This window comes from Sminthopsis crassicaudata, chromosome 3 (genome assembly GCF_048593235.1).
Source record: "Sminthopsis crassicaudata isolate SCR6 chromosome 3, ASM4859323v1, whole genome shotgun sequence".
Classification (NCBI taxonomy): domain Eukaryota; kingdom Metazoa; phylum Chordata; class Mammalia; order Dasyuromorphia; family Dasyuridae; genus Sminthopsis; species Sminthopsis crassicaudata.
The window spans coordinates 342,399,812-342,427,422 of record NC_133619.1 but is presented as its reverse complement, the minus strand read 5'-3'; the positions used below and the strand labels follow the sequence as shown (position 1 = coordinate 342,427,422).

General features: G+C 31.3%; 1 protein-coding gene across 3 annotated transcripts in view; it reads left to right on the top strand.

The window, feature by feature from the left end:
- Positions 1 to 27,611, top strand: part of STAG1 (STAG1 cohesin complex component) — a 318,115-nt gene that overhangs the window by 265,683 nt on the left and 24,821 nt on the right. For all 3 annotated transcript variants that reach the window (XM_074301602.1, XM_074301601.1, XM_074301603.1), the window contains 3 exons: positions 9,085 to 9,165; positions 20,969 to 21,061; positions 24,220 to 24,394. In XM_074301602.1, coding sequence (XP_074157703.1) covers positions 9,085 to 9,165; positions 20,969 to 21,061; positions 24,220 to 24,394 — 349 coding nt within the window. The remainder of the gene's footprint in view (positions 1 to 9,084; positions 9,166 to 20,968; positions 21,062 to 24,219; positions 24,395 to 27,611) is intronic.

Below are 27,611 nucleotides of genomic sequence, written 5' to 3'. Positions count from 1 at the left end.
GAAAAATCCTGAAAATAAGAGATAGCAAAAGTGAACAGTTTTAAAATTGAAATAATGTGTAAAGTTGAGGGTTTAACTAATTTGATTTAAAATAAAAAGCCAAAAAAACCAAATTATCTACGTTAAAAATGAAAATAAAAAAGAAATTAAAACAATTGTTATTTTACCTAACTATATGCCAATAAAACTGATAATCAAAATGAAATGGGTGAATATTTTTTAAAATATAAATTTCCTAGATTAGTTGAACAGAAAATAGAATTCTTAAATAAACCTATCTTTAAAAAAAGATAACCAAATTTATTTTATGGCACAAAGATGATCTTAATATCTAAAACAGAGATAATTAAAATAGAGAATAAAAACTATAGACCAATTTCCCTAATAAATATTAATACAAAATTTTTAAGAAGAAAACTGGTAATATATCAGTAAGATCACACACCATGACCAGGCTACATTTATATCAGGTATTCCAATCTAAGTCCATATTTAAATATGAAAATTAAAACATAACTGACCATTGTCAGTAACAAAAATACTAAAGCTATCTGATCATTTCAAATGATATAGAGAAATTTTTTTGACAAAATATATCCTCTTAAATGTGGTTGGATAAATGGAACTTTTCTTAAACTAATATCTATTTAAAATCAAGAATAAATATCTCTAATGGGATAAGTTAAAAACCTTTCCAATAATATCAAGAGTGAAACAGAAAAAAAAAATGTTTTCAAAAACTTGCTAAAGCAGTTTCAGGACATAAAATAAAGCTATGTAAATCATTCTTATTTATGTATGTTGCCATCAAAATCCAGCAAGAGAAAGAAATTTCATGTCATTATAGATCACTCTGCCTGCCAAGACATATACAAGAAGCCTATGAATACAGTTACAAAATAGTGTAACACAAAGACTTAAGCAAATAAACAAAAATTGCCCATGGATAAGTCAGAATGGTATATTAGTGATAAAAGTACCTAAATTAATTTAAGTTCCATACAAATCTAAATTTGTAGAGCTAAAAAAATTAATGGCAAGATTAACCTGGAGGAACAAAAATAAGTGAAGAACATCACAAGATAAAATGAAAAAAAGATGAAAAGAAAGGAGGTCTGGTATTACCAGATCTCATGCAAAACCATAATCATCAAACAGATTTGATGTATTAGTTAAGTGAAATAGATTTAAGTAACCAATATTTAGAAACAAATTAGCAGAGTAGCATTGAAACAGGAACATTTTATTTGACAAAAACTGTTGAGAGAATTGGAAGGTGGTTCAGCAGAAAGTAGACATAGACCAGCGTCTTATACCATGTTCTAAGAAATGCTTCAAAGTGACATATTAGGTATAAGTAAGAGTTCATTACTAGTTAAACAGTAAATGTTCAAAGAAGGTAAAATGGATAATTTTTATTTCATTAAATTAAAAAGGATTTGCACAAAAATAAAAAGCAGTATAGATGAAATTTAAAGAAAAGCAGAAAATTAAGGGGAAAATCTTTGCTACAAGTTTATGCCATAAAAGTTATTTCTAAGATCAGATGAAACTGAATCACATTTACACACACACACACACACACACACACACACACACACACACACACACACACACACACAAAATTAGAGAAAGGTGAATTAAGATGGCTGATACTATGTCAATCAACCCAACAAATCCGTGAAGAAGACCAAAAAGAACAATGTTACGTGCTGGAAGAGTTGTAGGAAAACAGATACATGGTAACTAAGTAGTGTTAGAATTGTGATCTAATCTAACATTTATAGAAAATTGTTTGAAACTATCCTAAAAAGGCTTAAAATGTAAAGGGAACAAACAGGGAAAGATTCAAAGATATATAAAAATATTATTTCCAACTCTTTGTATTGACAATGAATTTGAACTTTCAAGCATGGGTGCACATCACTTAAAACAATATCAAATTATGACATGTGAATGTGATGAAGTACTGTGGGAAATTATTTCAGTTTTAAATAAACTTGGAAAGATTTGTATGAACTTAGGCAAAATGAAGGGAACAGAACTAGGAGAATAATTTATACAGTAATAGCAATATTGTAAAGATTACCAATTTAGAAAAACTTAGTAATTCTGATCAGCACAGTGACCAACCACGCCTTCAAAAGACAAATAATGAAATATATTTTTCACTTCCTATTAGAGAACTGATTAAGTCAGAGCAGATTGAAGCATAAATTCTTTTCTTTGACTTTTTCTTTCATTGTTATTACTTAATATAGTTAATTACAGAATTTATTTCGCATACCTATAGGGTTTATAATAGGTTTTGTTTTGTTGCCCTTTTAAGAGAAAGAGAGGGAGATAATCTTGAACAGAAAAGAAAAAATTTTTTTAAAGATAAATGAACCTGGAAAAAATGATGTCATAAAAAGCAAAAGAGGAAAGAACATACAGGAAAAGAGGTGGTCAACAATGGCAAATGTAGCAAATATAATTAATTCACTAGTATCTATTAAGCACCTTCTATATTTCAGGCATTGTGCTAAGTGCTGAGGACTTAATGACTGAGAATAAACCATTGGATTAAGAAATCACTGTCAACTTTGGAGATAATAATTTCAGTTCAGATATTAAGTCAAAAGCCAGGATTGTGCAATGAAAGGGAAGAAATAATGAGAGCAAGTATTTCTTCTTTCTTATGCAAACTCCCTGAACATTTTCAGGGATTTCATGGGGATTGTACAGTCTATTGAAGGTTTTTCTTAAGAATATATAGAATATAAATTCTGTCCATGTGTTTTCATTGTAGTTAAAAAAAGAAATTGCATAAATTTCAAAGTAGTTCAAAACAGTTGATATGAAGAGATTGAAAATTTTAGTGGGAGAAGGGATGATTAAGGACAACACTTCTCGAGAATATGTAAGGGATAAGTTTTAAGTGCTCACAGAGAGGTGTTGGTCTTGGCAAAGCGAAAAACTACCACTTTGTCAGAGACTACATTTTAATAGTGGAGACAGTGGGAGAGAATGTTAAGGGATTTTGAGATGAAAAGAATAAAGAGAAATCTCATTTACAGTGGTTTCAGTTTTTTCAGTAAAGAAGCAAAATATAAGAGCTTGAGAAGGGAGAAAAGGATTGCAGAAGCTTTAGGGCTAAGTGAGATAAGGAGTCCAGAAAGAATGTAAGGACTGCCTTACTTCTATACATTCTGGTAGTGTTTGTAATCTACTCTTATCAACACCTTTGTGAAACTTCCTCCATCTGCACTTAGCATCTTGTAATAATCTAGAATTGTAACTTGTTACAATATAGGAGCACCAGTAGGGAAAAGAAGCAAGAACAGCTATTAGGTTGAGATTGGAGGAAGGAATTAAAGTGAAATAGGAATAAGAGCCCAATAAAGCATTAAGAAATACGTGAGGGGTTAAAGGTCTAAAAATATGTTCAGAAAGTGGGAAAATTCAGGAGAGATGAAAAATTAGATTTTGATCAGACAAGAAAATTTGAGATTCTAATTTTTTAAATGATATATTTATGGGTAAGGCAAGATCAGTTTTGTGACCATAATTATATTAATGTTGGTTCTAAGTATTAGATGAAGAGGTTTTCTGAAGCAATATTCCAATGGCAGGAGGGTATCTACTGGATCTGAAAATATGTAAGAATTATCATCATGATAAATGCATTTCCTACAATTAAAACTCTATTACAGTGAATACCCTAACAAGCAAGGAAACAAGAGTATTTCTTCTTAGGAGTGTTGAAACATTTCATTTCAATAAAAGTCTACTATAGTGCTTTGTTTTTTAATTTTATTTAACCACATTGATTAATTGTGTTCATTAGGTAATGTATGTAAAAGCAATTTGTAAACCATAGCAACTTTTTATGTAATCATTATTATTATATTGTGTTCTCTGGTTTCTATGCAATAAACACTTTTCATAATGAAAAGAACTATCTGAATTCTATCTATGTGTTTTCATTGTAATTTTAAAAAGAAATTGACTCCTGTGATACTTCTTTTGTATAATGTCAAAGGTAGCTTTGAACTCTATTCCTCCTTCTATTTCCTTTCTCATTGTTTCAATATAAACTCTATCTAAACATCCTAACTATCCACCAAAGCAGAGCAATACACAAATACTTAGAGGAACTAAGATAAAAGAAATGGTATGGTTAGTGCAGATCTTCTTCCAGTCTTTGATCTTGCTAGGTTAATAGGTTTTTGAATGAATTTGTATTCCCTCTATAGCTTCAATGCAGTGTGAAAGTGATTTCTAACATCACGTTATTTTTATAAAGCTTCATTACCTATAATCAACATGTTTTGCCTTGTGATGATCTCTTATGCCCTTGTGCAATTATGTCAATTCACAAAGTTTTTATGTAGTTTTATTATATATAATCTATAGTTACATGTTACATATTAGTTTTAATTGTCTAGAAGATTGCCTAAGAGGGTTAGTATAGGAGAATGTTCTGTAGTAGGAGTGAGTCACCACAAAATGATTTGCCCATTGTACTAATATTGGTCTTATAATTCCCATTTTCATATATATAGTTTTTAAGATTGCAGGAATTTCTTTTTCATATAGACATTCTTTTCATGGGTTTATGTAAATTTACTATTTTCAAAATGCAACATAAAAACACAAGTTACAATCATAATTTAAAAAAAAAACCCTAGTAGTGTTTGTAATCTACTTTTGTTAGCACCTCTGTGAAACTTTCTCCATCTGCACTTAGCACCTTGTAAATAGAAGCAGAGAAAGTGGATGATGGTAATAATCCAGAGTTGTAACTTGTTAATATAGGAGCACCAGTAGGGAAAAGATGCAAAAACAACTATTAGGTTGAGATTGGAGGAAGGAATTAAAGTGAAATAGGAATAAATCTTCTCTTCCCCCCCACCCCCCCAATAAGGATAACACCCCCAGGGCAGCTAGTTGATATAGTGGATAGAGCACCAGTCCTGAAGTCAGGAGGATCTGAGTTCAAATGTGACCTCAGACACAACACTTCCTGGCTGTGTGCCCTGGGTAAGTCACTTAATCCCAATTGGGGGTGGGGGGGAGATATGATTCTAACTAAGCTGTGAATGAGGCAAAGAATTCCATTATTTTGGTCATACTTAACATTTTAATGTAAGAAATCCAGAGCACAAAGGTACTTAATTTGTGGTAAGTTGGAGTACCAAGTGTTACAAAAAAGGACTTAAAGCTTCCCCCTGAATAATAAGACATGAGGAATACAGTTTCGAAGTCATGCGTATAGAAAATAAATCCTGTGATCTCAGCTCAACTTCTTGTATCTCCTAAATTTTAATACCTTATTCACTGTCATTTGCATTCCATTTCTTTGAAGTCATATGTGTGGATATTCAGACTAGACCTTGTGATTACATTAATAGAGGAAACTCTTGAATGAGGAAACTTTCTACCAGTACAGGTTGACACTTTTTCTTCAAATTATAATCTTAATAGAATTTCTTAGAACACTGAGAGGGTAAGTGATTTGCTCAGTTAGAAAAGTCAGTATGTATTAGAAGTGAAATTTGAACCCAGTCTTCCTGATGCAATATCCCAACTTCCCCAGTCACCCCATACAAACATATTATTTTATCAAATTATTTTAAGAATAACTTTTTCAAAAATGAAGTATTTAAATAATGCTGTTTCCCTACCTACAATTCAGTTATTTTTGTTGATTCTTAATAACTTGGAATTGCTTTATAATAATTCATTTTTTAAAAGCTGTCCACAGAAATCCAGGTTGATTCTGACCTTGTAGATTTTCTTGTAGAAAGCAATGGCATTCAGAAACATTTCACTGCTATTAGAATTCTATATCTTATTCTTTTAAAACACATTCAGTGTAGTAATTTAAGTTACTTAAAGTTTTATAAATGAATTTTAAGAGATAGTTTAGAATCGATTTCTCTTATTCATTTCCTTTTCTTGCACTTCCAAAATATAATCCATTTTGGTTTACTGGTTTGGATATTGTAGAACTTAATTAGCACCTGATTCTTTGGGTAAAACTTTATATGTTGTGGTAAACTCTTAGAAAGATTTTCAAAATCATCAAAACCAACTACAAATTGAGAATATAATTTCCTCCATATTGCATTAAGGTACCTTTCCCTGGTGCCAGATTTTTCCCCATATTTCTATTACTTTTAAAACATTAAAGCACTTTCAACTCCTTACAATACCAGGAATAATCTTCCTGGTTGATTGTTCTGATGAATCTGAATAGTTTTACATGTGGCAAAAGGTCTTTGATGAATAAATGAGGTACAGCAATGTGATATATTGAAAAACTTCCTCCCCCCCAAAAAAAAAAGTGATATTAAGATAAAGATTGTGAATAGTTCTTTGAATATGAAATACTGTCTTTATAATATTTCTTTACAAATGAAAAAGTTAAAAACAAGACCTTAAGTGGATAGGACAATAATCCAAATTGTAAAATTTGGTTTCAAGAGCAATGGAATTCTGCCTTTTAGCTCCTTAGAACTTTCTTGCTGCTTGATCAGTATAGGTCTTAATTTGAAATTCCATTAAAACATCTGTTTTTAGCATTTTCAAAGCCAAGTATTGATTTTTCCTCTTTAACTGTGTAAGTCTTTGTGGAGATTACTTCAGACACATGAAAATTACAAACACAATTTGAAAAGTATCTTCCCTCTTCAATGAAATTATATTAATTTATTGGAAATTTCACTGTTTTTTCCTATATGCTAGTACCATGCAAATTAAATTTTGTTTTAAACAACCCCCACTAACTTGGAATATAGCATCCTGTGAAATCTCTGTGTTGTGGTTGGTATTGGTGTTTTTAATTTAAGATTAACTCTTGGGTCTAAAGTATTGAAAAATTAAGGGAAAAGAAAGACTGAATTTAACCAGGGATCATGGAGAAATTTTGCAGTGTCTATTATACCTTATTATTACAATGAATTGCACTAGAACAGCACTATGCAATTAGGTTAAATTTGTCATTTTTATGATTTGGAACTTAATATCAAAACTAAAGTTTTCTGATGCACTTATTTTGCTAGAATCATCACATGCATTAATATATTTTTTTCTGCTAAAATAAAAGCTTGAAATTTCTTTAAAGTCTTTGTTGCCATGCAATCCCAATGTTGTGTATTGCATCTATTTTTGGTCTTTTTCTTACTGCCTACAGTACAGTAGTTGAAAGCAACTGTCTTTTTTCACTAGTAAAAAATTTCTGAATAAATAAAAGATATTACTCCTTGAACATGAACTATTCATTCACCTATTCAGATGTATTTATTAATGTCAGGAAAATTTAAGTAAAGACAAATAAAAGTACAAGTGTTCTTTACAGAATTAGTATGAGCAGATCACTAAAATAAAAAACATGAAAGAAGAGTGTATAAAAATAATCGGTGCTTTCAAGTTTCTTGAAACTTGCTTTTGAGTTGAGCGATAACAACAGAGGGTTAAAAAAAAAACTTATAGATCAGTGAAGTGTTACATTGTACCATGGAGCATAATATCTTTTGATTCTTAGTTCACTATGCAGAGAGCGCCTGCTCTCTGCAGAGTATTGTGTTTGACCTTGAGCAGATAGAAAACTCAGCTAAGCCAAAGTCCCTGGCTTTGATAAAGCCTATATTCTCATGATGAACTACAAATAATAATCATAATAATACATGTACAATAAATGCATGAGTTTGCTTGTATGTGAAGTGTGCTGGGGGGGGGGAGAAATGACATATATAGAAAGATCAAAAAATAATGGAGGGAAGTGTATTTTAATTAACTTTTAAAGTATGGTTAGGATTGCATAAGCGCTGGGCTTTACCAGACAAAGGAAACAATAACATAGCATGTATGGAGTTGAACAAGTTGAGGGCAAAGTAAATGACCTATTGTTCATTCTGCTTTATAGCACTCACTTATGCCCTTGGTTAAAAAGATTTTACCTAAGAAGCAAAGAAATATTTTAGTACCACATTTAATATCTAAGTATTGGTTTTCTAAACTGGTATACCTTAGAAATATTGCAAGGGTCTTCTTCAAACCACCACAATAAAGAAAATATCACAGTAAAGTGAGATATCCAAATTATTTGTTTCCCAGGACACATTAAAATTATCTTTATAGTCTACTGTGACCTTGTTAAGTAGGCAGTATCATTATATCTAACTGTCATATATGTGGGTGTGTATTTTTATGTGTATGTGTATATACCAAATCTGTAAGTTTATACATGTTTTGTATAGATACATAGATACATTCATAAATAATACACTTTAATTTTAAAATATTTTATGGCTTTAAAAGGGGGGGGCTAACCATCATCAGAACTTTTATCGAGTCTTAATCTTTTTAGTTATGGAGGGTCTTGCCTCAGTGTTGATGGCTACTGACCAGTCAGAACATACACAAACTAATTAAGTTCTGTCATATCTTTAGAAGATCCCAAATTGTGATCCTGAGACCACAGGTAGTCTGCAAACATCCTTCTTCTTGATAAAGTAGTATTTTCATTACTAACATGAATTTTTTAATGTTTTTAATAAATCTTCAGTCTTAATTGGTATTTGATCAAAAGCAACACAATTTATGTGATTCATTTGGGTAAGATATTTTCATTGTTTGAGCTTACTTATGGAATCTTTTGCTCTGTCAAAATTATAGTCCTGAAAAATTATCAGAATCACAGCCCAACCAAACATTGATCCAGTTCCTTTTAATAATTATTGATTTTTTTCTCAATTTTTTTATTCTAGTCATTCATTCATGTAGTTTTTAGTTCATAAATGGTATGTTTTTCTTTGGAATAATAATATTTGTCCACTTAAAGTATGGCATTACTTGGGCTTGTTTCTATTATTAATTTTAGAAAAATCTGATTTCTTGTTTTTAGCCAAATATCTTTCAATATTATGTTACTAATTTAGTTAGTTAATTAAATTAATTATTTAATGCTTGGGATTTTTATCTTCAAGTAGATAATAAAGGAACATAATAGAGTTCTAGTATTTTATAAGTTAAAATTATTGTTGTTTTGTTTTCTTTTCATCAGTTAAACTTATTTTGTTTTCCTTTTTATTACAGATAGTAGTTCAGGCACTTCAGTGTTCTCATTACTCAATTCTGTGGCAGTTGGTGAAAATTACTGATGGCTCTCCTTCTAAAGTAAGTGTTTCTTTAAACAGTTGTTTATCCGTGAACTAAATCTTGTATTATCCTACCAAATTTTGTTTAATAAATTTTCTTAAGGACAACTGCCCACAAACTGAAATTAAAAACCATGTATTAATTAAGTAATGCAATATAATACTGCAGTAATAAATGTTCGGTACAAGTTAGTCATTAAAGTCCTAAAAGAAAAAATAAAAACAATATCAGTATTCCATACAACTAAATGTATTCTCACAGCCTTGTCAATCCATTAGTCCACAGCTAATGAAGACAGTTCTTACCTATAAGTTAAAAAGTTCCTTTTCAGCAGATTTATTTTAAGAGAAAACTGTTTTTACTTATTTTTTTTCTGGTTAATGATGTAGTAATTCCAAGTATTTGAGCAATGGTTTAAATTTTTTTATAATTAAAAAATTTTTTTTTACTAATATAGTAATTTTTGGTTATATTAATCTTTTTCTTTCTGTTTTAGTAGTATTCCTTTTAAAAATATCTGTATAATAAATAAATGTACTCAACCTTGACTTGCTTCAAAAGTAGTTTTTCAGTGCATTAACATATACCCTTTGAATTTGTGACATAAGGTGTAGAGCCATCAAAGATATGAGAGTAACATAGCCAATTTTGCATTTGGTCTATAAACATTTTATTTTACATCTCACTTTACTCAGGGATGCACAAAATTTTCACTTAATCTAATGAAAATTTTCTATGATAGTTGTTTTCATCATGATTTTTCTCTCATTTGATAGTCTATTTCTTTAACTTTGATTGTTGCTCAACATGATCGAAAGCAAATCCAAGATAAATATTTCATCTATTTTTAAGATTATCAATGTCTTTCAGTAGTAAATTCTATTAATATAAACAAATTGACCAAATTTTTCCACATTTTTCCTAAAGCCAAAATGTGATCATCTATAGATGTTTTCTTTAATCTTTTAAATTTTTTCTGTCAATTAACCCTCAACATAAAAATGTCTTAATTTTTATTTTTTCTATGAATGTCTTTCCTCTCATTGGTTAATATTTCCTGTTAACTTAGAGAATAACTTTCTCTTTTCATTAACCCTACTGAAATGACTTATTGGAAGTTGTAGCTACCATTTTATCTTCTTTGTAAAGGCAATACATCACAACATTTTAGTCATACAACTCAAGGCTTTTCTACTTGGTGTGCTAGCCTTTTTTTTTTAGTTAAATTCCATTCTGTGCTATATATTCATAGTATATAGCAATGTACTGAGAACTTTATTGCCTGTTTTTCTTTTATTCAGTAACTTTTCTTTTTAAAATTATTTCCTTATATTGTGACAAATTTTAACAACTTATGTGATCATGTTTTTAAAAAATCAAAATCCTTAGCACTTAGAAAAATTAAAATCCTTTAATTTTGTTTTTATAGGTATATCTCTGTGATTAATTGCAAAGACTAATTTCATTCCTAGAGAATATAAAGTTAAACATATCTCAACAGAGAGATGAGGGACAATGGTGTAAAATTCTGAATATGTTGTCAAGTTTAGTTTCATTTAATTGTTCTTTGAGGTCATGACTACTAACTACATTCACTTTATTATTCAGTTCCTCTATTGGGCATATACTTTGAAAGGCCTCACATACTAACAGCTTTTTATGGTAACAAAAAACTGGAAATGAAAATACATGTTTTTTTAATCGAGGAATGACTGACAAAATTGTGCTTATGAATAGAATATTGTGAGAAATATCATGAGAAGCACTAAATGAGGAATTAAGAAACCTAGGAAAGAGTTTTGTGACTTTTTGCCAATTTTAACAAGTAGAACCTTGAGAAATATATTGGGGCAGCTAGGTGGCATAGTGGATAGAACGCTGGCCTTGACTGTCAGGAGGATCTAATTTCAAATCTGGCCTGAGTTCCTTAACATTTTGTAGCTGTGTGACCCTGGACAAGGCACTTAACACTAATTGTCTTGAAAGAAAGGAAGGAAGGAAGGAAGAAAAGAAAGAAAGAAAAGAGAGAAAAATATAAACAATGATGAAAATAACATTTTTTAAAACTCCTTAAAGGTTAATATACTTAGCTGTCTAATTGTATTATCAAAGTGAATGTCATTCAGTTACTTTTCTTGCTGTTTAAATGCTGTCCATCTTAAAGAAGTATTTGCATTGTATTCATTAAATCATGATCAATAATCACTAAATTCACAACACCCTCTGTACCAATTCTCTCAATATTTAATTGCCTCATACTTCAATTTTTTAAATCAAGACTATTTGCTAAGAATTCTTTTCTGTTTTCCCTTTGCATCATTTGAATCTTTTCTCCCATTTTTAAACTTTTATTTCTCTCTGATGAAAAGGTTGCCTATTGCTTTCTATGACCAACACCTTTGTATCTACCATTGATCCCACCTTTGCCTGTCTTTTCCAGCAGAGTGCTTCTAATATCATCCTGTGTTATTCTCTATCTTCATTCTCTCTTTCTTATTATCTTCAAACATATCCATGTCTTCCCCAAAATCCTCACTTCATCCTATATTTTCTGCTATCTTTGGCAACTAAATGCCTTTAGAAAACTCTCTTACATCACTTCTATTTCCTTTCTTCTCTACTTAATTCTCTGCAGTCTGACTTTTGAACAGACTTATTATTCCACGGAAACTTCTCTCTGTATAGTTATCAGGGATCTAGTAAATACCAAATCTAATGACCTTTTTCTTAATCTTCATCCTTCTCAACCTCTTTGATGCACTTGATACTATTGATCACCTCTTCTTCCTGAATATTCTCTTCCCTATAGGTTTTTGTGACACTGCTTACTCCTGGTTCTCCTATCTGTCTAACCATTCCTTTTCAGTTTTTGCTGATTCTTCATCTAAGTCACCCTTGCGTATTATGGGTGACCCTCAAGGCTCTCTTCTGCACCTCTCTATTGAGGTAGATAGCATGTTTCATCATTAGTTCTCTGGAATCATGGTTCTCCTGAAAATCAGAAAGGAACTTATAGGAATAATTACAATTATTATTAAAGAAAACAGTATATTTTCTGTTATAGACAAGAAAAACTGAAGGCTACCTTTACAGGTCCAGCATCCCCATTATGGACCTGGAACCTCCTCTCCCTTGTCATTGGAATGGGAATTCTCAGTGTTGCTGCTTCTGCACAGACCATCCCAAAAGTTTTACAGATAGATTTGTTCTTTACTAGTCAGGCTGAAAAAATTATTTACTGTGATGTTTTCGTGTGTTTCCCTATCAGATGTATATCTACTATATCTATTTGGGTAAGTTTTTAATTGAGAGCTCATTATATTGCTTCCTGCTACTGTACATGTTGTCTCTCTCAAGTAACAGTTTTGATTCTTATTCTTGTTTGTGGTAGGGGACAGTTTTTTTTTTTTGTTTGTTTGTTTTTTTAAGATCTTATAAAAATTGGCTTATTTCTGTCTTTTATGATCTCCTTTAACTCTGATTTGGTATGGAATTTTCCACAAAATGATGGGTTAAGAGTTAAAATTTAAATCTCCAGCCCTCAAAAGTGCTTTAATTTACTAAAAATAGCAGTTTCAAGACATGAAATGAAATCAAAAGTATTGTTGATCGATGTGACAGAGACAAAATCAAATATTTCTCTTGAAGTTAAATTCAACAAATATAACAAAGAAATATTTTCTCTTATCCCATAATTTTGTAATAAAGTTAAAATGTGGTGAAATTGTGTTTTTTCCCCCCCTCACAGGTCATATGCAATTTATTTTGCTCTAGTGCCCCCTAGTGCTGGTCCTATAAGGGCAACCTTCAATTTCTCTTTTTTAATAACAGAAAATATTCTTATTCTTTAACTTGTAGTTGCATTTATCTTATTATTTTCTTTCTGATTTGTGAAAAGAGAATTTAAAAACCAGATAAATAAAGGTCAAGTGTAGGGAGATATTTACTGAATTGAGGTCAGTCTCCTAGAAATGTTAATAATACATCTTAACTTATTCTTCTGTGATTAACCAACCAATCATACCTGAACCCCATCTCAGTGATCTGGAATGTCATCTGTCATTTTTCAAACCTATTTTTCCCTTAGCCCAATCAATCCCTTCACCTTTAGTCATTGTTACATTCTAAAGCTATCCATCCTTCCATTGTACTCTATGAAATGCTTGTTCTGTAGGTAACTTTATCTCTTAAATCTTTTCTTTTCTTACTCCTTCCATATGCTGGCTTTCACTGAGACCTAGCTTTCTCCTTAAATACAACTTGGCTGTACTTTCATCCATTCCCTCTAACTTACTGGTAGAAGCAGAAAATTGGAATGCTTTGTTTGTACAAATGCTAAGCTTAAGCCTCGGCCACCATCACTCAGTAACTTCTCTTCCTTTTGATGTTCACTCATTCCATATTCCTTCTCTTTCATTTTAAAGCCCTCTTTATCAAATTCATAGGACAACAAATATTTTAGTAGCCTTTTTCTAATGTATTGTATTCCTGACTAAGAACCTGCAACGTAAGCCATGTTGCCTGCATCTAAGTTCCATTATATTATACCTTGAAAATCAAATACGGAGGGTTTGTTTTTTTTCTTTTTTTACATAAATAGATTATATTATCTTGTTTTTAGATCAGTATTTTCTTCTCTCTCTCCTCCCTCTCTCTACCTCCTTTTCTCCTCTCTCTCTCTTAAACCTCTCCCTGGAAACTATCCCTTTATAACAAAGAATTTACAAAAAAAAAAAAAAAAAAAAAAAAAAAAAGGAACAAGAGGGCTGGAAGTTAGCAAAAAAAAAATCCCCACATTATAAAAGTCTGACCTCATTTGCAGTGTTGCACACCCATAGATCCCATTTTTAATATATCTCTTCATTTGACCAATCATAATTTCTCAATGTTCATCCTCACTTATTTTGTTCTTCTTTCCATTTGTGTTATTTATATTTTGCTTTCCTGGCTCTTCATTTTCCATCAGTTTGTATTAGAATTTCCATGCTTCTCAGTTATTTTTCATCTTCTTTTCTTACAATATAGTAATAAAATCTGCTATACTCGTGAACCACAATTTGTTTAGCTATTCCCTAATCAATTTCACAGCTATAAAAAGTGCTCCTAAGAATATTATAAAAGTATTATATCAGAAATGCTAGTATGACAATTAGATAAGAAAAAGAAACTAATTCACACCGCCAGTGAGGAAACAAAACTTTCACTTTTTTCAGATGACACAATGGTATTCTTAGAGAGAATCCTAAAAAGCCAATTAAAAGATTAGTCTAAAATATTAGCAGCTTTGACAGAATTTCAAGATTAAAAAAATAAACTCACATAAATCATTAGCATTTCTATATTTTACTAACAAAATACAACAGAAAGTGAGAGAGAAATTCTATTTAAAATAATTTGAGACACAACATAGAAAGAAACCATATGAACATGATTGCAAAACACTTCACACAAATAAATACATCTAAAAACTAGAGTAATATCAATTGCTCATGGATATTGTGAGGCAGCATAATAAAAATGATAATAAAGTGGTGTGGAATAGATTAGGCATGCAATATATAAAAAATAAATGAGTTTGATAAATCCATTTTGAGGCAAAAACTCTCTATTCAACAAAAACTGCTGAGAAAACTATTCTGGCAGAAACTAGTCATGAACCAATATCTACTAGCAACCTATGCTAGTATAAGTTCAAAACAAGTACATGATTTAGACATAAAGGGTGATTTTAAAAAATTAAAAGAAAATCAGGAAACTGGGGGTTAAATTTTGTAATAAATTTTTTTCTGTTAAAGGTAATATTTCTCAAATATATCAATAACTAAGCCACACTTTTAGTTCCCTCATTGATAAATTGTCAAAGGATACAAACTGGCATTAGAAGAAGAAATGAAAATTATCATTAGTTACAGTCTGAATCACATTAGAAAACTGTACATGAAGCCACTATATACCTACCAGGTTAGCTAACATGATTGAAAAGGAAAGTAACAAGTACTGGAGGGGATGTAGAAAAATGGGGACACTGTTGCACTGTTAGTAAAGCTTTGAGCCAGTGTAACCGTTCTTGAAAACAATTTGGAATTATGCCCAAAGGGCTGAAACTGTACCTTTATATAACAATACCTGTGCTAAGTCTGTACTTCCATAGAAAGGAAATGGCAAAGAGCCCATATGTACAAAAATATTTCCACCAGTTCTTTTTCTGAGGGGCAAAGAATTAAAAACTGGTAAGCCTATCGCTTGGGGAATGGCTAAAGAAGTTGTTGTATATGATTCTGTTATAATACGTTTAAGAAATGACTGGGAGGAACATTTCAGCTTAAGTGAACTTATGCAAAGTGATGTGAACAATCAGAATGGCACTGTATACAATATTAGCAGTCATCAGCAGTCATCAACTATGAAGGATCTCATAGCTTTGATCAGTACATTGATCTGTGATATTTCCTATGGACTTATGATAGAAAATGCTATCCAATTCCAATGAAAGAGCTGGTGAACTTTTAAGTGCATATTCAAGGATTTTTTTTTTTCACTTATTTATATTGCTTTTTTTCTACAATCTAGCCAATGGAGAAATGTTTTGCATCATATGTATAAGGAATATTTCTTGCCTTCTCAGTGGTTGGGGTGGGTATTGAGGGTGGGGAATAGTTAAAAACTAAAAATAAAGAGGAAAAAAATTTGACAGAAAAACCAATAATTCAAAACAGAAAGTAGAGAACTTGACACTAGTAGGTAAGTTCCTAAAAATTATAATAGACCAACCAGAACTCAATGATTTAAAGAAACAATATATTTTAGAACAAAAATCAAAGGATTAAAAATAAAAGAAAATATGAGATTCTCTCTATTACAGTTGATCTGGAAAAGAAATCAAAGAGGAATAATTTAAAAATCATTCATCTCATGATAAACTAATCACAAAAAGTCTGAATATCACATTTTAAATTAAATCATAAATGAAAACTGTCAAGATTTACTAGAATTCAGGACAAAGTAAAAATACAAAGAAAACCAGTGACTTCCTGATTGGAACGTGTTCCCTTTTATTAGGAGCAGGAAAATAAGTAAAAAACAAATTCTGTCATAAACTGTAGTATGAGTTATTAATATAATAAAATGCATTTGAAATCTTAACACAAAAACAGAAGCAAAATTGATAAAATTTTAGTAGAAGTAACATTTAGTATTATTGTTCTATAAGAAACAATCAGCAGTATGATTTCAGAGAGGCCTGATGCTGAGTAAAATGAGCAGAATCAGGAAATCATTATTTTACATGGCAACAGTAATATTATACGATGATCAATTGTGATGGACTTGGTTCTTTTCAACAATGAGATGATTCAGATCATTTCCAATGATCTTGTGATGAAGAGAGCCATCTACACCCAGAGAGAGGACTGTGGGAACTAAGTGTGGATCATAACCTAGCAGTCTTACTCTTTTTGTTATTGTTTGTTTTCATTTTGTTTTCTTATTCATTTTTTTTCCTTTTTGATTTGATTTTTCTCGTGCAGCAAGATAATTGTATAAATATGTGTGCCTATATTTGATTTAATATTTTTTAAATCATGTTTAACATATTGGATTACTTGCCATCTAGGGGAGGGAGTGGGGGGATGGGGAAGAAAAATTAGAACACAAGGTTTTTCAAAGGTTAATGTTGAAAAATTACCCATGCATACGTTTTGAAAATAAAAAGCTTTAATTTAAAAAAAAGTAACATTCAATGTCAAAGATATGCTCATGTCCCAGAATGTAAAATCTTAACAGAAAACACTTTGCAAATAACTGAAACATGTTGCCTTCATTTTTTATTTTGTATTTCTCAGAAAATATAGGACAAAAGATGTACTAAACATGAATGATGCTTTCATACTCACCTCACACTTTGTTATAAAAATATTTTTATTATATATTTTTTATTAAAAATATATAGTTATAAAATTAATTTAAAAAAAAAAGAACTCAAAAAATATTTTGGTCGTCATAGTTATAGTAATAAAATTTTACCAGTATATTCAGGTTTTGTGGTTGCATGGCACACTTTTCAGTTTAATCTGCCCCTAACATTTTCTTCACCTTCTTCAGATTACATGGTTAGCAAAGTAATAAATCAAGCCCTGATTTGTAGTATTTTCTAGTTTCCAGAATGTAAATGGTCACATTGAATTTTGATAGATTAGCTTCTTGGAGGTCTAATTAACATATATCCTAGATGTAGCCTTAGTAATAGGGATTGTTAGTACATGTTTGTGACCCTTCCTGGGAATATTTCATAGGAAATTTGTGTTTTAAAGGTAGTTTACCAGAATCATAAGATTCTTTATGACCCTAAAGATTTTATTTTTACATGAATTTGGGCCATCCAAATATTTGCCCAAGATCTAGAATAAGGCAGTGCATAAGACTTTCACATACAGCTAAGTTTAATCCTGATACATAAAGTCAAGTAACAAGTGTTGCAATTACCTCTGTCCTGGTGTTTTCCCTGAATCACTTGCTTTTCTTCTCCTCATATGAAAATTCAAATTGTCTATCTATGAACATCTCTTTAGAATTTGAAGCTCTTCAATTCCTCCAAAAACCTTCACGAAATTTGTAGTCAGATTGAAGTTACTGGCTGCCTGCTCAAACTTGGGTTGCCAATATTATAAAATTAAATGATTTATAATAAAATTAAAAATTACTAAAGGATGAAATTGCTGTATGAATAGAACACTGGAATAGAATCAGGAAAACAAATTTTATTTCAACCTCTTATTATTTTGTACCTTTGAGGTCATCAAGTTTAATTTCTGAGCCACAGAAACGTTAAATGGCTCATACAGGATTCACATAGCTAGCAAGTATCTGAGATAGAATTTGAATTCAGATCTTCCTCATCTTAAGCCAATACAGTCCACTATACTTCCCACTACATTTAATTTAAGCACATTTTTGTTTATTTCTGAAACAAGATTTTTTTTTTTAAAGAAAATGCTAACAATCATTGATAAATTCACACAACAGTATCAGTTACCCTTAAAACCCCTTTGTGCATGTTTTTATTTTTATTTCCATGTGCATCTTGCCAAATTCCAAGCCTAGATCATTTACACCATCTGCTGTCTTTGTTCCAACTTTCTCACTCTTGGAATGCTCCTGGAGAGAATCCTCCAACTCAAGTGGTAGACAGTACCTAGAGAATGTGGTTATATTTTTGGATATGACCATTTTGTTGATTAATATTTTTTTGATTACAAGAAAGAATAGGGAGGTATACCGGATTTTGGAAATGATAGTGATATTACACTAACCAGCTTTCTTGTTTTACTGAGAAAAGTTTGGTTTTACTCTCCCTAATTTTAATTACTGATACAATGAGTTATCTCATCTCCTTGCCCAAACTATCCCCTCTATTTATATATACTTTTAATCCTATCCATCCCCTACCACACCTCACCTAAAGCAAGATCACATACACTCCAGCCTCCACAGGGACTTGCTAATTTTTAACATTTGTTTTTTTCCTCTGGAGTATCACCTTATCTAATTGTTCCTTTCTCATAGCCTATAAATATGCTTTTTTTCATCCTTTAAAAAGAAAAAAAAAAAAGCTTAACCTGTCTTTCCCTCAACCTAATGTTCTCTATTCTTTTTTTCATAATCAAACTCCTATATAGGTTGTAAATATATGGCTTTCATTTAATTACTTCCCATTTATTTCTCAATCTATTAGCCTGGCTCTTATTCCACCACTATAAAAGTCTTCTCTCAAATGATCTCTTTAAAAAAAAAAAAATAGCTTTTAAGTTATCAAACTGCATATCCTTTGATCCAGCAGTGTTTCTACTGGGCTTATATTTCCAAAGAGATCTTAAAGGGAGAAAAGGGACCCGTATGTGCAAAAATGTTTGTGGTAGCCCTTTTTGTAGTAGCCAGAAACTGGAAACTGAGTGGATGCCCATCAGTTGGAGAATGGCTGAATAAGTCATGATATGTGAATATTATGGAATATTATTGTTCTGTGAGAAATGATCAGCAGGATGAATACAGAGAGGCTAGGAGAGACATGAATTGATGCTAAATGAAATGAGCAGAAGCAGAACATCATTGTACACAGCAACATCAGTATTAAAAAATGATCAATTCTGATGTATGTGGCTCTCTTGAACAATGAGATGATTCAAACCAGTTCCAATTGTTCAGTAATGGAGAGCCATCTACATCCAGAGAGAAGACTATAGGAACTGAATGTGGACCACAACATAGCATTTTCACTCTTTCTGTTATTGTTTGCTTGCATTTTTTTTACTTCTCAGATTTTTTTTTTCTTTCTAGATCTGATTTTTCTTGTGCAGCAAGATAACTATATATAAATATGTATACATATATTGTATTTAACATATATTTTAGCATATATTGGACTATCTGCCGTCTAAGGGAGGGAGGCAGGGGGAAGGAAGGGAAAATTTGGTACAATAGATTTTGCAAGGGTCAAAAAATTACCCATGCATATGTTTTATAAATAAAAAGTTATAATGAAATTTTTTAAAAAAGAAATTCAAAAATAAATAAAATAAAATAGCTTTTTTATTTTTTAGTTTTATATCCTCTTAAGTTCACCTCACTTCCTTCCCTCTCCCTTTCCCAGAGATTCATTATTTATAAGAGAAAAATTAGGGGAAAAATTGACAAAACTGATCAATATATTAAAAAAAAAATTTAATCACTCTTCTACACATATGGGCACCCTTTTTCTGCAAAAGATTTTAATAGATGGCTTCTCATTTCCCCTTTGGATCCAAGCTTGTTCTTTATAATTTCTCAACATTCATCTTTTGTTTTATGGTTTTTATTCTTTCTATGCATTAATAATTCATAGGGTCTCTCCCTTCTCTTTAAGCTTAAGTTGCCATGTCTTCTCTATCCTACTTTCACATCACATCTTTCTACATTTCTACACATCTTGATGTGCATATGCTTTATAGCATATATAGAGAGAGCTATTCTATTTTAATGCTATTAATTTTTTATTACATCAAGCAGCTTGTTTATTACTACTACCTTCCCATACATTTACATATATTGTACTCATTCATGCCTCTTTGCCTATGTTCATGCTATTTTCTTCCTCCCTCAATTTCTTAGCTTCTTTTGAAGTGATCTCCTTTCCCTGACTCTTCTCATCTAAATTCTATCATTTTTTAAAGTCCAGCTTTAACTTCCCTTTGCCTTCTGCATAGAGCCTTCTGCAATTACTTTAGTTACACTGAATTCTTTTTTTCTTTCAACTTACATTGCATTTAGAATTTTTTACTCAGAGCAGAATATTTTCTTCACTAGTTCATTCTAATTTTTTTTTTGTTTGTTTGTTTGGGTTTTCTTTTTTTTTTTTTTTTTTTTTTTTTTTTTTTAGATTTTTTTTTCACAGTATATATGCACGAGTAATTCATTCTAATTTTTAATGTACATTAGTTCTTTCTGGCAAAATCAGAACAGAGAACATTTTATACTTTTTTTTTTTTCTAATTGTTTAACTCATTCTTTTAATAGAACCTACTGATTAAGTGGCTTCCTGTTTCTCCTAGATTGTTCCCAAGTTTTTTTCTGACAAATGTGTTCCACAAATACAAAATAATTTTAACAGCAGCCTAAGACAAAAGCTAATTAGGAAAGTTGACTCTGTATAAACTCTTAAAATACAATTGTTTTTACAAATTGCCTTAACAAACAGAACTTACTATTTTCTAGCCATTATTGTTTAACTTTCTTAGGAAACTGTCATTGATTTTTAAATAATATTTCATGATGTAAATATATTTTTCAGGATGATTTGTTAGTATTGAGGAAAACTGTGAAATCCTTCTTGGCCGTTTGCCAGCAGTGCCTATCCAATGTTAACACCCCAGTCAAAGAAGAGGTAAGAAAATGTCAATTATATTTTCCTTGTAGCCAAAATCAAATGTACAAGGACAGAAAATGTGTTATTATAATTTCTTGCTTAAAAGGCTTCTGTAAAATACATTTTCAGTATTATCCAGTTCTTCATTTGTGATCAACCTTTGCATATTGTAGAACCTTCTTGTATTTTCTGAGTATAGTAACAGTATAAGAAATTAATTTTGTTAAAGATTTAATTAATAGCACCTAGTTGCTTGCTAAATTGGCCTAGAAGAAAGAAGAGAAAAGATGGTCAAAATTACATATTTTCTCTATTATCTTTCTTTCTCTGAAATTGAATCTTTCTGTTCTTTGAGACCATGAACATGAGTAGCAACAGAGTTTATAGCTCTCAGTATTGTTGCCCCTGCCATTGATAAGGCACAACAGGAGAACCATGTGGAACGGTATCTCCTGTGTGCATATGTTTGAGAATTCATTGTCTTTCAGAGAGACAGTGAAGCTACAGGAACTACCTTTTCTTCCTCACTAAAGCAACTACATCAGCATTTAATACGTACAATCCCAAGGTTGAAACACTTGAGAAAAATCTTAAATATAAAGGAGATATTTTGTAACTTTTATCCTTCATCTTTCTCTTCCCTTTCTCCTTTAAGTACAGGTTCTGGTGGTCACTCTTTTGCTTACAAATCTTCAATTGTTTTCTGTTTTCTAATCTTGGCATTTAAAACCAATCACAATCTGATTCCAGTCTGCCTTTCCAAGTACTTTTACATTTTGTCTTTTAACATAATCCATGTTCCAACTAAAATGATCTGGCTGCTATTCCCAGGGTTTGCCCTTCCATCTCCTGCCTCCTTGCCTTTACCTTAAATGTACTTCCCTTGCCTGCATCTCATAATTCTTAGCTTCCTTCAAGGTTTAACATAGGTGCCTTTGAAATCATCTTGTGTTTGTATCTGTGTATAACTATTTTGTCTCACAATGAAATATAAGCTTTTGAGGACAAGGACCTTTTCATTTTATATTTGTCTCCCCAGCACTTAGCATAATGCTTTGTATATAATAGGTGCTTAGTAAATTGAACTGAATTCTTCTCCTAGACTGGTTTACATACCTTAACATATATGAGTCTCCTTTGTGTTTATTTCTTTAGCACATTCTTGCATATCATCCCTACCTTCTTCAAGACTCAGTAAATTACTCTATGAATTAACAGCAGCCTACTCATAAACATCTGTTCATAGAGAATGCTAGTCTTTTTATGGGTGAGCAGAGTCTCTGTCTTCTCCCAATTCCCAGCCTCCCATCTGGAGCTTTAGAAAACAAGCATCTCACAGCTGCCTCATTCTGTGCTCTTAATTGATGCTGCCTGAAGATGCCCAGAAAAACAACCAAGAAGAAAGTATTACCTGAATATCTACTTTCCTTTCTGCAAGACAGCAGGCTGCCAACCTATTTGTAGTCAGGAGTGCAAGAATTCCCTGAGTTTCGTTTTCCTCTTGTGGCAGGTAGCCACTTACATAAGTACTTGCAATCTGTTTACCACAGAATTTATATTTCTATATTAACAGTTTTAGAAAAAATGGTTAAGTTCTGGAGCTTGCCCATAAAAATCTTTTTCATTTATTAAGTAGATGAAGTATAATGCTGAGTATGTAATCCTGTTTCAGCAACAATATGATTTAGTCTTTTGTGGAGTAGCCAGACCACCTAACCACCATATATAATACTACTTTTTTTGAAAGATGGATTCTGAATTACAACTTAAAAACAAACTTTTGGAATATCTTCCCTTATTTACATATAATGAAATTTTCATTAATGCTTAAATCCTGATTCTTTCACAAAGCTTCTATTAAAGTATTTATTTCATGTAAATAATTCATATAACATTAAAATAAGTACAAATTAGAAAGATATTTATTAGCATAGAATGCTATTTAGTTTTGAATTTGTCATGCTTTATAATTATACTCCTAAGAATATCTATAGATAAAATAACATTAGAAAGGTTACTCTCAGGTATACAGTTGTGAACATTTGTGGTTTATTTCAGGCTACTTTCAGAATCCTTCAAATCCTTCTTCATTTGAAGTTTTTTATTTTTATAATTGGACACATCTCAAAGCAAAATTGAGGTTTCTAAAATTTTGAGAAGATCTAAAGTCAAGAGGATCTGAGTTCAAATCTGGTCTCAGACACTAAACATTCCTAGCTATGTGACCCTGGGCAAGTCACTTAACTCCAATTGTCCGGGGGGGGGGGGGGGGGTGTTCTGACAAGATTCTTTTTTATTATCTTTGAATTAATATATCCAAATCCAAGAAATTACTTTTACATGCAAATTAGTTGCCAAGCTCATAGCTAACCTGTATAATTTAGTATGTGGCTATTCTCTCTCTTTTTAATTTTATAATTATTTTAAAAAGTTTTTTGACAGTACATATGCATGAGTAATTTTTTTTTACCATTATCCCTTCTATTCATTTTTCCAAATTATCCCCCCCTCCTACTCCCTCCCCTAGATGCCATGCAATCCCATATATTTTACATGTTTTACAGTATAACCTAGATAACAATATATGTGTGTAAATCCAATTTTCTTGTTGCACGCTAAGAATTGGATTCCGAAGGTATAAGTAACCTGGGTAGAAAGACAGTAGTGCTAACAGTTTACATTCAATTCCCAGTGTTCCTTCTCTGGGTGTAGTTGTTTCTGTCCATCATTGATCAACTGGAAATGAGTTGGATCTTCTTTATGTTGAAGATATCCACTTCCATCAGAATATATCTTCATACAGTATTGTTGTTGAAGTGTATAGTGATCTTCTGGTTCTGCTCATTTCACTCAGCATCAGTTCATGTAAGTCTCTCCAAACCTCTTTGTATTCATTCTTCTAGTCATTTCTTACAGAGCAATAATATTCCATAACCTCCATATACCATAATTTATCCAACCATTCTCCAATTGATGGACATCCATTCATTTTCCATTTTCTAGAGTATGTGGTTATTCTCAACAAAGTTTTAAAACAGGACCTCATATGACAGAATTGAAAAATTCAAAAAATTTCTCCTAGCATTCATTATTTTCAGTGTATTTGATTTAATCTCATTTTAAAAACATGATTCTCCTACCAATATATATTGATAGTGAATCTCTTTGCATTCCAGGCTTTCATGTTGCTTTGTGACCTCTTGATGATTTTCAGCCACCAGTTAATGACAGGGGGCAGGGAGGGGCTTCAGCCTTTGGTATTCAATCCAGACACTGGACTGCAGTCTGAGCTCCTCAGTTTTGTGATGGACCATGTCTTCATTGACCAAGATGAAGAGAACCAAAGCATGGGTATATATAACTACTGTCTTTAATGTTGGTTTTATCTTTATAGTTCCAGAAGAGCTATTGGAGGGAGAGGGGGGTGGAGACAAGGTGAAATTGAAATTACTGATGGTAGGGAAAGAATTGATTGTTTTTTTTCTCTGTGATAAAAGTTTTCTATTTAGTTCAGAAGGTTCAGGGTAATTTTGTTCAAGAGGGAGAAATTAAAATATGTAGTTCTCCATGAACAAAAGATAGGAAGATTTATTTGGAGGTGAAAAACTATTCACAATAGATTAATCATGAAGGAAATGTTCACAAATAAAGGAAATCAATTTTACAAGATTAATACTGGGTGTTGAATTTGTTAACAGATTAGGCTGGATTTTTTTTTAAACACCTTTTAAAATCATAAACCACTTGTAAAATCTAAAGTTTAAATAGTCTGAGAATGTTTTATAAGAATCATACTTGTTATATATACCAGAATGCCTTTTCTAAAATCAGAGAGCTCAAGATCCTCCTTCACATATGTCAGGGAATATATTTTTATAAGAATCTTCCTTTAAACTTAAGATTCTGAAAGTAAACTAACCAGTGAAACAAAATTATTATATTCAAAGCTAGAATTTATCTTAGAATTTTCATACTTTCTTGTCATAAACTAGAGTGAAGGGTTTCTTCTCACTCCAACAGCCATCTCAATTCAATGCAAATCATGAAAGCACAAAAGAAATCTACTAGTGACAAACAGAGGTTGTGTTGTATGTACATGTGGGGAAAAGTCAGATAATAGAAATATTATCCAGAAATGAGATGCAATAAAGATTTGAGAGAGTTAACTTTAAAGCAGTAAAAAACAGAATATTCTCCTATAATTAGTAATCTATTACTCTTGACAGATGAAATATTTAAAATTAGGTGTGTTTTTATGTTGCTCTTTGGCTTTGATTTCCACAAATGGCTTCTAAGAACTAGATGGTCATAAATTTCTAATATTCTAATCAACATTCACAGCATCTGAGTCAAACTGGATTTTTTTATCACATTTGTTTCTGATTATTCCCTTTCTATTTCTGTACCTAAAAGAACCTTGCCTCATGATTTAAATATTTTAAAAGATAATAATTCAGCAAAACCAACACATCAACCCATATCACTTTATACACAGCTTTCCCACAAAAAATGCAAAGTATTTTTTTTATCTGTTCTGTGGAGCCAAAATGATAGTTAACACAACAGACAATGGATTTTTCTCAGATATTTCTTGTCACAAGACCTAGTAATATCACTTGTTTTAAGAATCTTAATGGCTTTTTACTTATAAAAACAAGAAAAAATACCATGAAAGACAATAGCTATATTAAGGAACAGGCAGAAACTTATTCTCAAGTAATTAATATTTTTTGCATGTAAATTTAAAATTAATTTCTTGTAATAACTACAAGTGGTAGTAACATTACTAATATTTTATATCCACTTGTAAAACAAGCAGCATTCTTAAGCATAAAGAAGCACTTTTAAAGTGTTGTAGAACACAAAAATGCTTTAAGTTGTTTGTCTAAAAATGGAAGAATGTAGTATGGCATTCTGCCAAACATATTCTTCCTGCAGGGCTTCACTTTAGTTTAGAATCTTCCTTCTTTTGCATGTATAAAAGATTGCTGATCTGGAATGTATCTGAAAATATACCAATTCAAAAGTAAACTGGTGTAAAGTAAAGAGCTTCAATCCTAATTTCACTTAAAAGAAAATCCAGAAGGCACAAAACAGCTAATAAGTATATTCCCAAATATATAAAGTATTTACACTAGCCCAAAAGCTGCTTTTAGGGGAAAGGATTTGAACCTAATTTTGCCAGTAGAACAACATTCTGACATGTATTTGAAGCTGTAGCTCTCCCACAGGATCCTATACAATCTATCCCAAATTTGTCATGCCTCTCATGACCTATAAAAGATGAACATTTAGGGCTGCAGGACATCTTTCTTTCCATTAGGCCTTTCTTATTCAGAGAACTGTCAGTGATTGATAGTCTTATTTTTCTCCATGCCATTACTGTTCCTTCACTCATAATGACACAAAAGTGATCCTCTTCTTTTGCTAATAGATACATTACTCCAAAACTCTAAAAAATATGTCTCCACATTCATGAGCTTGAGGTTATTGACAGACTATCCCTCAAGACTAGCACTGCCCAAGAAATTGTCTTCTCTGAGATTTGAGGATCACATTAATTAGGAAGTTGTTGCTTCCTTCTGTAACTAGAAGGCGGGAGTTTGGAACATTGTCATCTCTCTAGTCAGATTCACATAGCTTCTATGTATTTCTCTAACCTGTCCTGCCACTGAGATAGCAACTATTACTTTTTGGATCACATGGACAAGAACATGTAACTATATCTACTGTAAACTGTCATTAACTACTCAAAAGCTGCAGAGAGGGGAATTCTTCCCAATAAGCCTTATGCTTAGGAAGAGGAGTACATTTAAAAGGGGGGTGGGGGGGAATGACACAAGAACTATTCTTTTTTATAGACTAGAACAAAGGAAAGAATGACTCCTCTAGTCATCTTGGAAAGAATCTGTATCCTCTAGTCATTAAAACCCCACCCTTAGAAGATAGGGCAAACAGTCTCCATAACAGCCAATTTATCTTGAGGTAGCCTTATCATAAATTATCTTAACAAAATACCAATGAGCATATCTGTACTCTACAGGGGAACTTGCTTACAAGATCAGACTCATTCCTTAAATTATGTTTCCTCAGTTTTTGTTTTGTTTGGTTTGGTTTGGTTTTTTGAAAAGAAGTACTTTCTGAATTTACTTTTATACAGGAAGTCATTAAAGCACAAGGAACATAATTTGATTTTGTTGTCAAAATGAGAAGATAGATTCTAAGACTTTTACCTGTTTGTCATAAACAAGTTTTCACTTTTGACATTGTATATTCCAAGACTATTGCAAGTAATTGTGTTTAGTGTTTCTTGATTTGAATTTAAACTGGTGAGAATAAGAATATATTAGATTAACAGGACTAAAGTTTTTCAGGGTTTGACTAATCCAATCTTTCCTTAAATAATGAATTATCTATAACACTACAACACATGATCAATCAACCTCTATTCAATAGCATTTAATTTTTTACTATAATACTTTTAAAAAACATTTACAAGCCATTATCTTATATCCTCATTTTTGAATGTTTTCAACTAAATTATTATACCTAAAATTAAAATAATAGC